Source organism: Panthera pardus, unplaced genomic scaffold, assembly GCF_024362965.1.
Source record: "Panthera pardus isolate Hobbes unplaced genomic scaffold, ASM2436296v1 HiC_scaffold_17, whole genome shotgun sequence".
Lineage (NCBI taxonomy): Eukaryota > Metazoa > Chordata > Mammalia > Carnivora > Felidae > Panthera > Panthera pardus.
In genome coordinates, this window is record NW_026526732.1 from 53,025,513 (window position 1) to 53,039,973 (window position 14,461).

Sequence of the window (14,461 nt, forward strand, 5' to 3'; positions counted from 1 at the left end):
AACTATCAGAATGAGAAATTGAGATTACAATTACACCAAAAAGAATACTGAAGAATAAACCTAACTGAGGAGGTGAAAGACCTGTACACTGAAAACTATAAGTTGTTGTTAAAAGAAATTCAGGAAGACACTGATAAGTGGAAAGATATTCCATGCTCATAGATTAGAAGAATTAGTATTGTTAAAATATTCATACTACACAAAGCAATCTACAGATTCATGCAATCTCTATCAAAATCCAATGGCATTTTTCACAGAACTAGAACAAATAATTCTAAAATTTATATGGAACCACAAAGGACCCCCAAATAACCAAAGTAATCTTGTAGTTGTTTTTTTTTTTTTTTTTTTTGAGAGAGAGAGAGAGTAGGGGAAAGGACAGATGGGGAGAGAGAGAGTGAGAGAGAGAGAGAGAGAGAGAGAGAGAATCTTAAGAAGGCTCCATACCCAGCATAGAGCCCAATTCAGGGCTCAATCTCACGACCGTGAAATCATGACCTGAGCTGGAATCAAGAGTCAGAGCCTTCACCTGCTGAGCCACCTAAGCACCTTAAGACCAAAACAATCTTGAGAAAAACAAAGCTAGAGGAGGTATCATGCTCCTTGATTTCAAACTACACTACAAAGCTGTAATAATCAAATAGCATGGTATTGGCATAAATATAAACACATAGGTCAATGGAACAGAACAGAGAGCCCCAAAATAAATCCATGTATATATGATCAATTAATTTGTGACAAAGTAGGTAAGAATATAGAATGGGGAAAGGACTGTCTCTTCAATAAATGGTATTGGGAAAACTGGACAACTGCATGTGAAAATTAAAACAGACCACTATCTCGCACCATATAAAAAATAAACTCAAAATGTATGAAAGACTTGAATATAAGACCTGAAACTTAAAACTCCTAGAAGAAAACATAGGCAGTAAGATCCTTAACATTGGTCTTAGTAAGGGGCATCTGGGTGGCTCAGTCAGTTAAGGTTCTGACTTCGGCTCAGGTCATGAACTGACTGTTCATGGGTTCAAGCCCCACATCGGGCTCTATGCTGACAGTGCAGAGTCTGAAGCCTGTTTCAGATTCTGTGTCTCCCTCTCTCTCTGTCCCTTCCCTGCTTGCACTGTCTCTCTCTCTCAAAAATAAATAAAGGTTTAAAAAAAAAACCCAAAACATTGGTCTTAGTGATATTTTTTGGATCTAACTCCAAAGGCAAGAGAAAAAGCAAGGTAAATAAAAGTAAAAGTAAACAGGTGGGGAAAAACGTAAACAAGTGGACTACATCAAACTAAAAAGCTACTGCACAGTGAAGGAAGCCATAATAAAACAAAAATGTAATCTACTGAATGGGAAAAAAATATTTACAAATCACATACATAATAGGAGTTAATAGCCAAAATACATGAAGAAGTAATACAGCTTAATAATAAAAAAAAAAACAAAAACAGAAAAATCATGTTAAAAATTGGTCAGAGGATCTGAACAGGTGTTTTTCCAAAGAAAACATACAGATGGCCAATAGGCATATGAAAAAATGCTTAACATCACTAAGCACCAGAGAAATGCAAATAAAAACCAGAATGAAATATCACTGTACACCTGTCAGAATAACTATTATCAAAAAGACAAAAAAATCACAAGTATTGGCAAGGATATGGTAAAAAGAGAACGCTTGTGCATAGTTGGTGGAAATGTAAACTGGTGCAGCCACTATGGAAAAGAGTATGGAGGTTCCTCTTAAAAATAGAATTGCCATATGATCCAGCAATTCTACTACTGGGTATCTACCTGAAGAAAATGAAAACACTAATTTGAAAAGATATATTCATCTCATGTTCACTGTACCATTATTTACAATAGGCAAGGTACAGAGAAACAACCTAAGTGTTCATTGATGGATGACCAGATAAAGAAGATGTGGTTACACACACACATAGAAATATTACTCAGCCATAAAAAGGAATCAAATCTTGCCATTTGTGACAATATGGATGGATCTTGAGGGTATAATGTTAAGTGAAATAAGTCAGAGACAAATGCTGCATGCTTTGATTTATATGTGGAATCTAAAAAACAAAACAAAACCAAGACTCATAGAGACAGAGAACAGATTGGTGGTTGCCAGAGGAGAGGAGGTTTGGGGGACTAAATGAGTAAAGGGGATCAAGAAGTGCAAACTTCCAGTCATAAAATTAAAAAAAAAATCATGGGGATATAATGTCTAGTATGGGGAATACAGTCAATAATATTGTATTAACTTTGTATAGTGACAGATGGTAACTAGACTTATTGTGATGATCATTGCAATGCATACACCAGACACTAATATAGTATTGTATGTCAGTTACATCTCAATTTAAAAAGGCATTATAAATAAAAAATACACAAAAAACCTCCAACTTGCCTTTGAGGAACCCAGGGCTCCTGGAACCACAGTTTTAAAGGCCCATGACTTCCATTTTAGAGACTGAGGTCTAAGAGATCACAGCACGGGTTGCACAGCGGGGCCAGGAGACCCAGGGTCCTATCTCACAGGCAGTATATATTCCATTGCCTCCTGTTATCTATGAATATTAAATACTCTTAAATAAAATAAATCATATCATTAAACTAGTTAAAATAAACCATAACTTTAAAGCAAACTTCCCTTGTTAATATATTCATATTAAGAGAAGTCTTCTCTTCCTAAGTGTTTTAAAGGATGGAAGAAGGAACAGGAGACAAGGTAAAGAACAAAGGTGGGGGACAGTGGGGGTGTCAGGGAAGGATGGCAATCCATCAAAAACAGGACTAAGAAATAGTCAACAGAGGGCCCAAAGGCCCAACATGCTTCTTGATCTTGGTACTACTTGGTGCCAATGCTTGCTTTGCAAATGCTCCATCTGAGTGAAACATCTAATTCTGTTGTGGAATTTAGATGGCACATCTAAACACTCTTCCTTTTCCACGAATTTTCCTGAAGTAGACTGGTGACTCAATTGTAGCCAGTAAGACACAAGGAAAATCTATTACAAGGTTATTAGAAGGCTCTGGAGAGGATTTTCTTGGTAAAAAGATAAAGCCCTTTAGGAGAAAGCTTTTTTTGCTCCTGTTTTCATCTTACATGGATGAAGGAGACATTTTGCTGACATACCCATAATGGCAGAGTGGGAGCATAAACCAACCTGAGTGACTGCACCAACCCAAACTGCCTCATTAAGAGGCAAGTCTAAGGACTTGCTTTGCAAGATTAATACCTTTTGCTAATTTAATTCATGGCTAGTAGGACAACCTGTTACTTATAGCAGGTGCACCCTAATTGGCACAAGAGGGCATCACCTCAAAGGTGGAAAATCAGAAAAAGCTTCGGAAAGAGTGACGTGGAAGTTGAAACCTGAAGGATAAGTAGGAATTAATCAGATGATGACATAGAGAGGTAGGAGAAGGAACTTTTCCACCAGAGGGGTTAGCTTGCACAAAGTTACTGAGGAAAGAAAGCACGGTACATTTGATAAAATGAAAGAAGTTGAGGGTAGAAATATCAGCAGGAGCTAGGTAGTAAAGGGCTGGTTAAGGCATTTGGATCCTATTCTAAGGACATATGGAGGACACTGAAGGGCTGTAAGAGGGAAGGGACATAATCAGGTTTGCATTTTAAAATATTACTCTGGTAAGGGGTGCCTGGGTGCCTCAGTCGGTTAAGCGTCAGACTCTTGATTTCGGCTCAAGTCATGATCCCATGGTTTGTGAGTTCAAGCCCCACATCAGGCTCCACACTGTCAGTGCAGAGCCTGCTTGGCATTATCTCTCCTTTTCTCTCTGCGCTTCCCCACTTTCTGTCTCTTTCTCTCAGAATAAAAATAAACTTAAAAAATAAAATAAAAATAAAATAAAATAAAATAAAATAAAATAAAATAAAATAAAATAAAATAATCCTGGTGAATGGCTGGAAGAAGGCAAGAGTGAATATAAGAATCTAATTAGAGGTTATGCACATAGCCTAATAGTAGGAGATGATGCTGATTTGGGGGTGGTGATGGAAGATGGGGAATAGGAGACAAACTTGAGAGATATTAAAATAACAGGATAGTAAAACTCAGTGTCTGATTATGGGGTTTGATAGAAGTCAAAGATGAGCATCCAGATTTTTTGGCTTGGGCAGTTGGGCAGGTGGTGGTTAACTGAGAGGGAATATGGAAAGAGGAGCAAGTTTTGGGCTGTGAAACAAGCTCACCTGGGGACACAGTGTATCTGGGATGGAACAAGGAAGTTGAACGCATGAATCTGACAGGATTGAGATTCGGACAAGACAGGTAGATGGTCATTGCATGAGTTATAGCCAGGAAAGTCATCAGCAGATGAGCGTGCCTAGGGAGTGGCTGTGGAGTGGAACAACGTAGCAGATAAGAGTAGAAGGAAGCTCCAGGGCAGACTGTCAAGTTGGAATGTGGGTTTCCTGCCTCAATAGGCATGTGACTTCGGGCACATCATTTAACCTTTCTGAGCTTCAGTATTAAATGAGAATAATTAAAGCATCTATTTCATGGAATTACTGGGAAGATTAAAGAAGCTAATAATTACTAAAGCATTCTGAAAAGATCTCAGTCATAGCCAACAGTAGTATTAATAGCATTCAGGGGAAACTTCTTGATTAGACACAGAAGGCACAGTGCCCAGGGCCCACAGAATGTTTTAATTTCTTTCTTATATTTTTAAATTTTATATAGAGAGAGTGTGAGTGAGGGAGAAGGGCGGGGGGGGGGGGAGAGAGAGAGAGAGAGAGAGAGAGAGAGAGAGAGAGAATCCTAAGCAGGCTTCACGCTGGGCATGCAGCTTGATGTGGGGCTCAATCCCACGAACCTGGGATCATGACCTGAGCCGAAATCAAGAGTTGGATGTTCAACCAACTGAGCTAACCAGACACCCCTTAATTTCTTTTAAAATCAGAGGAAAAGGATACTGAGGCTGAATAAAGTGTTTTAATATATGATATTAATTTTTGTATATTAACACAGTTGTAAACTATAACTTTTAATGCTTTCTTATGGAGGAAAGGGCCTACAAAGACAGAAGTGGCTAGCGTTGTGGAAGTCAAAATGCAGCCCTGCTGGTGGTAGTAGCAGGACAGAACCCGAAAAAACAGTACTTTGAGGACTGGCAGAGGAAGAAGGGAGGCAGGAGGCAGGAGAGAGTCTATGGGGAAGTCTGAGAAGGCATGGCTACCGATGCCAGAGGAAAAGGAGGAAGGGAGCTGTGCTTTGGGAGCCAGCAGCAGGGAGGCTGCAAGAAGGATACACTGTGTCAAATGCTGACAAGGGTCAGGTTGGAGGGGCACTGAAAAGTATCCAGGGGATTTAGTGACAAGGACCATGGTGCTTTTGATAAGGGTGGTCTCAGTGGTGACAAAGCACAGTTTCTGAGGAGTGGGTTGAAGGTGAGGAAATGGAGATGGCTGCTGCAGACATCTCTCAGAAAGTTGGGCTCTCAAAAGGAGGCTCTTTAAATGGGAGCACCAGCTAGCTCACCCTGTGTCCAGACAAGTCTCTGTCTGGTTCCCACGTATGTGCAGAATTGGTTCCAGTTATGACACCAAGTGGGCCAGGGGCTCTTGCTGCCTTAGAGCTCCAGGGATAAGTCCAGAGGATGGAGTGCTCACCTAGGAGTCCATAAGGCTAGCTGAGTAACGAAGATGAGAGCCCGGGGTGCAGATGTTCACCCAGGGCCTCTGACCTACCCCTCCAGTCCTCCCAACTCCAGTCCTAAATGTGTATGACTCACAAGGAAACCCAGCCAGTTGGATTATTTGTCCCGTTTGATTTCAATGGACCTCTTACAACCTTTGTTCTGTTTTTAAAACGAAAAGAAATGAATCCGCTGCTCCCATGTGGCATTAGCCCAGTCTTGGGACGCACTGGAAGAGGCTGTCAGACAAAGGGGGAGGAAGGTCCTTCAGTACACTACAGCACTGGCCAATTAGGAAGACTGCTCACCAAGAGTACCTGTGTGTTTTTGTCCAGTGTGTCTTGCTGGGGGGATCCTCCATGATCCTCCATGATCATATGATAGTTGCTCAGAAGCACATCTTCCAAAAGCAGCTGCATGCCCACCAGCTCTCCATGAGCCACCTTCAGATCATGGTCACTCAGCCTACAGAGGCACAGCTAAAAACAAAACAAAACAAAGAACAAAATGAAACAAAACACCCATCTTGAAGATTTCTATGTATCCCTTATACATGATTTGGGGGGAGAAAACTAGGAATAATTGTGTTTACAAACCCCACCCTCTCCACTATTAGAAAAATCTGTAAAAATCAGAGTAACATTTCTAGCCGAAAGTCCTCCTTGAACATATCAGACTTTTGGCCTTGTATGGAAGTCCATTTCCCAGCACTTTACAGTGAGTGGTATTTGTATATGGTGAATGCATAGTGTGATATCAATTTTCTTTTGAAAGTACAGATAGAGACACATGTATGCATAGGGAAAGTACTAGAAAAAATAAACCAAAATGTGAACGGTGATTGTCTCCTACTGGGGGAAATACGATTTATTTTTTTTAACCATTCTTACTATGTTACTTTAAAACACCCAAACCTTTTTAATTTTGAGCCTATACAGAAGTAAACAGTAGAGTTCCCACCACCCAGCCCTAAGAACCATCAGCCTGTGGCCAATCCTGCCCCTATCTTCATCACTCTCCACTTCTGTATTATTTCGGAGCAAATTTATGATTGATTTTCATGTTTAATACTTTTCCATATTTTCTATTTTTAAAAATGAAAACACAATATTTGCTTAGGTAATCAGGGAGGAAACACATAATTGAAAGAAATTCTCCCGGGGCACCTGAGTGGCTTAGTCGGTTAGGTGTCCGACTTCGGCTCAGGTCATGATCTCACAGTCCATGAGTTCAAGCCCCACGTCCGGCTCTGTGCTGACAGCTCGGAGCCTGGAGCCTGCTTCGGATTCTGTGTCTCCCTCTCTCTCTGACCCTCCCCCATTCGTGTTCTGTCTGAAAAATAAATAAACATTTAAAAAATTAATTTAAAAAAAAAAAAAAAAGAAAGAAAGAAATTCTCCTTATGAATCCTGCTTAAAGAGTTCTCTTCCTACCACCATTCACAGGCAGACCGGGAGTTACAGACCCCTGAGCTTCCAGCCTGGGTGTTTCTCTAAGAGGTGCAGAGAGTGACTGGAGATGGCTGGTCACTCTCCCAGGTCATTACTGGTCATGAGTCTACAACCAAGGCCCATACCAGCTGAGACCATGATTCTCTTCTGTCATAAGAAAACATGACTCACCTGGTAGCATTGGATTTACAGCTTCATAATCAAACATCCTGCTTATCTCATAAATTATTCACCATTGACCTATGGACCCAATGAAACCTGCTTTGCAGTCTGCATTCAGTTCTTTCTGCCATGAGTGGGAAGAACTATCCTACCTGCATATTATACTCTAGGGTATCTGGGCTGCTACCCATAACTGGAAACAGTCCTCCATCTTCTAGAAATGCTCTCCAAGGGAATAGCACAGATGCCTAAAAGAACCAAATGAGAAACATGATAATGTTGTACTGTTGTCCACAAATAATAAATATCTTATATGAACAGGATTTCTGTGTCTGTACTCCAAAACAATGTGGGATGATTTATTTATTATATAGAAATAGTTACTGGGGCACCTAAGTGGCTCCGTTGGTCAAGTGTCTGACTCTTGATTCTGGTTCAGGTCATGATCTCATGGTTCATGAGATCAAGCCCCACATCGGGCTCTGTGCTGACTGAGTGGAGCCTACTTGGGATTCTCTCTCTCCCTCTCTCTCTCTGCCCCTCTCCTGCTGGTGTGTTCTCTCTCTCTCTCAAAATAAATAAATAAACATTAAAAAAAAGAAGTAGTTCTGGATAGAAAGTCTCTGATGATGTAGAGGAGAGAGTAATATTCTTTTTTTTTTTTTTTTTTATTCCCCAAATCTGGATAAACAGAAGGGTACTTAATTAAGACTTCAGTGTAACTAGTCAGCACCAGTGTTTGGAAATTCCAGAATACCATAATAATAATGGGACACAGTTACAATCAACAAAAGTAAACTTATTCAAATGTTCTAGACATAAGGAACGTTAAAATGTTTTCCTTCATCACCATTGTGTTCCAATTCTAGGTAACAATTCAAAGCCAATGCCACAATGTTAATATGTGGGCCTCTGTCTTCTCCATATCACTGTCCAACAGTCAAGGCATGCCCTACTAGTTGTGGCATCACATGCAGGCCTGGACATAATGGACCTATCCATCTGACTCCATTCTACATTTGCAGACTTGGTACTGGCTTCGGACAATTCCTAGAATTGGAATTGATTCAGGTAGCCAGAAGCCAGGACACTTCCATCTACCTAATCCCAGGCAACATTTAAAGGCAGTAGGAACAGGACTAATGGTCATGGTCAATCTTGTATTCCAGGACTAAATGAGGGTCAAGGTTTGGACCAAGAGTCATTGCCTTGTTGCTAGGGAAGGTAAAATGGTAGGACTTACATGGGGTTGGTGTTGGCATTACTTGGCTTAGATTTGTAACATAAAAAAATTACATTGGAGGTTTTGGAGTCAGAAGACTTGGGTTTGTGAGGTGGTTTTATTTTATTTATTTTAATACATATATTTTTTAATGTTTTTTTTTCAGAGAGAGAGAGACAGAGACAGAGTGTGAGTAGGGGAGGGACAGAGAGAGAGGGAGACACAGAAACCAAAGCAGGCTCCAGACTCTGAGCTGTCAGCACAGAGCCCGAGTTGGAGCTTGAACTCACAGACTGTGAGGTCATGACCTGAGCCAAAGTTGGACACTTAACCCACTAAGCCACCTAGGCGCCCCATGAGATGGCTTTAAATATAGGTGGTCTATAACTTCTTTGATACTTTTCCCTTAAAACATGGAGTTTAATTCTTCTCCCCTTGAGTGTGGGCTAAAATTAGTGACTCACTTCTAATGAATAAAATATGGCAAAAATTATGGGATGTCACTTATGAAATTAGGTAATAAAAAGACTGTGACTTCCACCTTGGGTTCTGTTTCTTGTTCTCTTTTGAATTGTTTGCTCTGGAGGAATCCATCTGCCATGCTGTGAAGAAGCCCTGTGGAAAAGCCCACATGAATAAGCTTGAAAGTGGATCTTCTGATGCCTCCTGAAAGCCCATGAGTGGGCTTGGAAACAGATTCTCCTCCAGTAGACCCTTGAGATGAGTACAGCCTGGGCCAATACCCTGATAGTAGACTGGCGAGAGATCTTGAGCCAGAATTACATAGTAAACTGCTCCCAGATTCCTGAGCCTCAGAAACTGTATGAGATGATGAATATGTATTGTTTTAATCTGCTAAATTTTGGGGTCATTTTTTATGCAGCCATAGATAAGTAATACAGTTTGTGATCTAGTGCTGTCATGAATGCCCAGCAGTCTGATCTCTGACCTGCCAGAACCTTACAGTCTTTAGTTGTAGAGGGTGGGTAATATTGTTGGTACCTAGGGAAAATAATAATTGCCAGGATTACATATGATAATACCTGCTGTAACCAGGGCTATTAAAAACTGAGCGGCTGACCTAATTTTTGTATTGTAATTGCTATTATTATTTATTAAATGGAAAAGATCAACTGTTGGTTTTGCTACCAGCTGGGAGCAGATAAGGTATTGCCCCCATTTGCTTGTTAAGCAGTTTGGAGGCAAAGACTCTGACTGGGAATAACAGCTGGCTATGGGGGCCCAGGCTGTTCTACTATGTCAATGAAGGGGAGCCAAGCAAGACTAAAGAGCACTACAACATGGAGAACCCCTGCAAAATTTAAACCAAATGGAAACAAAGTGCCAATTCCCTACGTACAACATTGTTTCTAGGTATAAAAATACTTCTTAACATACCTGGAGGCTCTGTGGATCTAGTGGCTGAGGCACGCTGAGCTGTGAAGCAAAAATGCTCTTCACGAGAGAGTTGCTCAGTGGTGGCAATCCATGGTACATGCCGTCTGTAACAGACTGGTAGGCAGAAGCATTTCCAGTTGCCAAAAATGTTCTTCTACCAAAACATGGAGGGAATCTCATTAAAAGCAGTTACTTAAGCTTCTGAAGCTCAAAACTTTCTTCAAAGTTACTATAGCAAGATAATATTTTGAGATAAACACAGGTTTCCTCCTCAATGACCTCATCCTTCATCCTCCTTTCTTTACACACTGCCCTTCACTCTCATGATTCACAACCCTTAAAGGGAAAGGTAGATATATTATAGACTAGCATTGTCCAATAGAACTTTATACAATGTGGAAATGTTCTTTTTTTAAAAAAAGTTGATTTATTTATTTTGAGAGAGAGAGAGAGAGAGAGAGAGAGAGAGTGCAAGCACATGTGTGAGCAGGGGAGGGGCAAAGAGAAGGAGAGAGAGGATCCCAAGCAGACCGTGCTGTTAGCGTGGAGCCCAACTCGAGGCTCAATCCACAAACTGTGAGATCATGACCTGAGCCAAAACCAAGAGTTGTATGCTTAATCAACTGAGTTACACAAGCAAGCACCCCGCAATATGGAAATGTTCTGAGTTTGATTGTCCAGGATGGTAATCACTAGCCACATGTGACTGTTGAGCACTTGAAATGTCGCTACTGTGATTTGAGGAATTGAATTTTAAATTTTACTTCATCTAAGTCAATATCAATTTGAGACTTTAAATTAGATAGCCACATGTGACTACTGCATTGGATAACTCAGCTGTAGCTCTAGAACAAAGATATGGATTGTTGAATTATTTTAAGACAATAGCAGAGACAATTCTTGATATGCAAAACCAAATTTTAAAAAAAAATTTTAATTTTATTTATTTTTTAGGGAGAGACAAAGTGTGAGTGGGGGAGGGGCAGAGAGAGAGAGAGAGGGAGACACAGAATCTGAAGCAGGCTCCAGGCTCTGAACTGTCAGCACAGACCCCAATGTGGAGCTTGAACTCACAAACCATGAGATCATGACCTGAGCCCAAGTTGGTCACTTAACCGACTGAGCCACCCAGGTGCCCCTGCAAACCAAATTTTAAATTAAATAATAAAACTTTGGGGTTTGAGAGAGGAAGATTTTTGTTTTGTTTTGAATAAAACTTGGTTTTGCATATCAAGAACCAAAAATCCTGAAGACTAGTGCATGAAATTTATACCATTAAGTTGTAGAGAAGGATGTATGCATGATAAATTACAATGACTTTTTTTGTCCAAATGGAAATAAGAATTTAGTAAGCAAGGAAAGACTGTTTCTAGAACTTAGAGCTAGTGGATACCAAAAAAAAAAAAAAAAAAAAAAAAAAAGATGCTGACATAGGGTAAACTGAGGAGAGGATATCCTAAAACAGAAGGGACCGTTTGTCTGGATCTTCCATGGGCTTGGCTCAAGTCTTGCATAAAGCAGACATCAAAAAGGAGATTAGCAATGACTGAGGAAGATACTAGCCCTGAGGGAAATGAGGTAGCCTCCCAGAGACTAGCAGACAATCAAAGTGTTGGGGAAAGCCCTGAGGAGTGCCAGAGCCCCCACAGAAGGGTATCTACATGGAATGCTGAGCATCAGGCCAATCAGAAGAGATCTGAGGTTGAACAAGATAATCCAGAATGGGTAGGTGACGTAGCCATTCCTCCTCAACTGCTAGGATGACTTATAAGCACCCCCAGGAGCTTACATCATCTCTGAGAGGAATGAAGGAAGAGAAAAGTACAGTGTAAGACCTAAAATTTAGGTCCAATATTATGGTAAAATCAGGAGGGCCTGGAATGGCCTAACCAAAAGGTTTCCTCTCCACTCTGCTCTCACAGATAAGGTCCCTTAGTCAAATAATCTTTCTTATTGAAGGGACCTAGGGCAATCCCTGCTTACCCCCTTAGTGGTTTCTGTCTGTTGCCAGACCATGAAAGTATTCAAATGAACCAATCACATCCTCCTGCACAAATGAGGGGACATCATACCCTCCTGATACCACAAAGCCTGTCTCCCATAGTCCCTGGTTGTTCACTTTGTTCCCCGGGTGCAGTTCCTCTGTGGCCCTGCACAGCATGCAGTGTCCTCTTCCCCTGGGATGTAGACGACTGGTAAACTGCTGTTGATCTCCTCTGCCCAGCGTTTAGTGTCCCTGGAACACTAGCGCAGAATCCCTCACTTACCAACAGGGTGAATAGGAGGCCATCAAAACAAAGGGAAATGGGGATTAATTATTCTTAAATTGACTTATTTTAAATCTCCAACCGACCACTTTTAAGCTCTACCTGTGGCTGGATGAGGTGGAATTAGGAAGTTTCATCTTTTTTTGCCATCAGCAGAAGGGGCTTATGAAGTTAAGTTCAAAGACAGATGAAGGGAGCTCCATACTTTTACATCAAACCGCAAAAATCATACCACCTTTTCACATTTTAATGAGAATTAGCAAAAGATAGTTGAATAAATGTTTTATACTGAGAGACTAGATACAATCATTGACTTATCCTGATACCTCAAGGATGGAGCCTGGAGTTGCTCAATGAGAACATTTTCTCCTGTTGCTCATGTCTTTCACATGTTTTCTAATGATTCTCAATGGGCCCTGCCAGGGACACATTACTCACTCGCTACCCATGTGACAGTGATGTATCAAGCACCAATTATGCACAAGGCAAAGTACAGGAACTGTCCCAAATACAAAAATGTGTTTGACTTTTCAGCCTAGTAGGAGCCCCAGTGAGGCAGAGCTCATTTACAGCTGCTTCTGACCTTCCTCTAAATGACCATGGTACTTTCCACACCCACGTCTGTCTTCTGGCACATATAGATCATATAGATCTACTTAAAACAGTGGTACCAAATAGCAGAATACTCTAATAGAAACATTTATTTTCAGCCCAAACCAAGAGCACAGAAGTCTAGTAACTTGTACAACCTCTTCCTGGTTGGCTCCTTTCCTATCATTCCTGCTCTCCTCTCCCACCAATCTATAGAAGGATTTCTCTTTCTCTCAGTCTCTGGGTCCCGCTTTGCTCATGTCTTACTAGTTCAATCCTTGACTACAGTGCTTATATCTTAAAAATTATTTTCTGTTTATTATGGATATTTTGACATCTTCAAAGACCTTTCTGGCTAAGGATGATACTGCTCCTCCTTGGGCTAGATAGTTCCTAGAAATAGCAAAGGACTTGGCAGGGAGCATGGCTTTGATATGCAAACCAACCATCCAGAGCCATACTTCCTCTACCTGACCCTTGCACCTGAGGAGGGAATATTCCTCTGCTTTATTCATCCCAGGCTAGTTAATAGACTACTAGAGATCACCTCTACAACCCAAAGCCCACTGGAATTATTCAACCCAGCCCTGCCATGCCTTTCAGGGTATGGTCTCAGCACTCTCCTTGCTCCTGGCCCACACAGATGCTTTCCCATGTGGCTTTGTGTGGTGTGGCATACATCTTGTTTCTAGGACCTGTGAATATAATAAACTTTGTTTTCCCAGGTCCCTTCTGTTCCCTTCTTGTGGCTATACCTGACTGGTCATCACATAAAAGAACACAGAACACCGATGTGCTCTCTTACCCTGACAAGTTTGTGCAGAACTTTGTAACTACCAAGTGCCACAAATGAACACAATTCCTGGCAGGGTTCTAGAGCCCCAGACATAGCTTTGTGCACATACCAAGCCTATTAATTTATGGATGCTTGGAGACTGTTCAAAAATACAATGCAGTTCAGATGTAAATGTGGCTGCTAGTCTAAGCTACAGAATCATAGAATATGGTATACTTTCTAGAGAGGCCAGAGTCAAATTATAGGCACCACCATTGACCAAATCATCGGTATTCTTTTCCCTACTTTCCTGATTCCTTAGTTTAGATCACCATGCTTTGTAGGCGCCATCTCCCCTCTATCAATAGAACTGTGTCTAATACCATGTGAAAAAAGGGGTCTCAAGATGATACTCAATACTTTTAGCACTAAATCCTCTTTTATTTCCCTCCTTTCCATGGACTCCATATTTTGAAAGATTTTTCTACCAAATGTTCAGTAAATATTTTCCTGTCTAACTTGATACCACATTAGCCTCCAGCCCAAGCTCCAAGCTGCAGGAAGAGACGAAGAAACATGATATAAAGGAAGAATAGGGCTCCGGAGTCTGAAAAACTGCACAGATCCAAGTTCTGCTACAATAAGCTGTGTGACCCTGGGCAAGTTATGCAACTTCTGTGAATCTTTATTTCCTCCTCTGTAAAAATGGGGGAAATTATTTCTACCCACAGAGTTGGCACATGGTGAGAACTCAACCAGAGCAAATTTCCTCTCCCCCTTATCTCAGTTCTTAGAATTCCAGAATTTCTTAAAAAAAGAAAGAAGCGGGGCGCCTGGGTGGCTCAGTCCGTTAAGTGTCCGACTTCAGCTCAGGTCATGATCTCACAGTCCGTGAGTTCTAGCCCCGCGTCGGGCTCTGTGCTGACCGCTCAGA

General features: G+C 41.1%; 1 protein-coding gene across 5 annotated transcripts in view; it reads right to left on the minus strand.

Moving 5' to 3' along the window:
• CCDC162P (uncharacterized) overlaps positions 1-14,461 on the minus strand; it is a 176,946-nt gene that overhangs the window by 45,458 nt on the left and 117,027 nt on the right. For 3 of the 5 annotated variants that reach the window (XM_053904589.1, XM_053904587.1, XM_053904588.1), the window contains 3 exons: positions 9,895-10,048; positions 7,427-7,522; positions 5,970-6,140 (listed from right to left, as the gene is read on the minus strand). In XM_053904589.1, the coding sequence (XP_053760564.1) occupies positions 5,970-6,140; positions 7,427-7,522; positions 9,895-10,048 (421 nt within the window). The remainder of the gene's footprint in view (positions 1-5,969; positions 6,141-7,426; positions 7,523-9,894; positions 10,049-14,461) is intronic. The other 2 variants (XM_053904591.1, XM_053904590.1) reach the window with 1 other exon arrangement.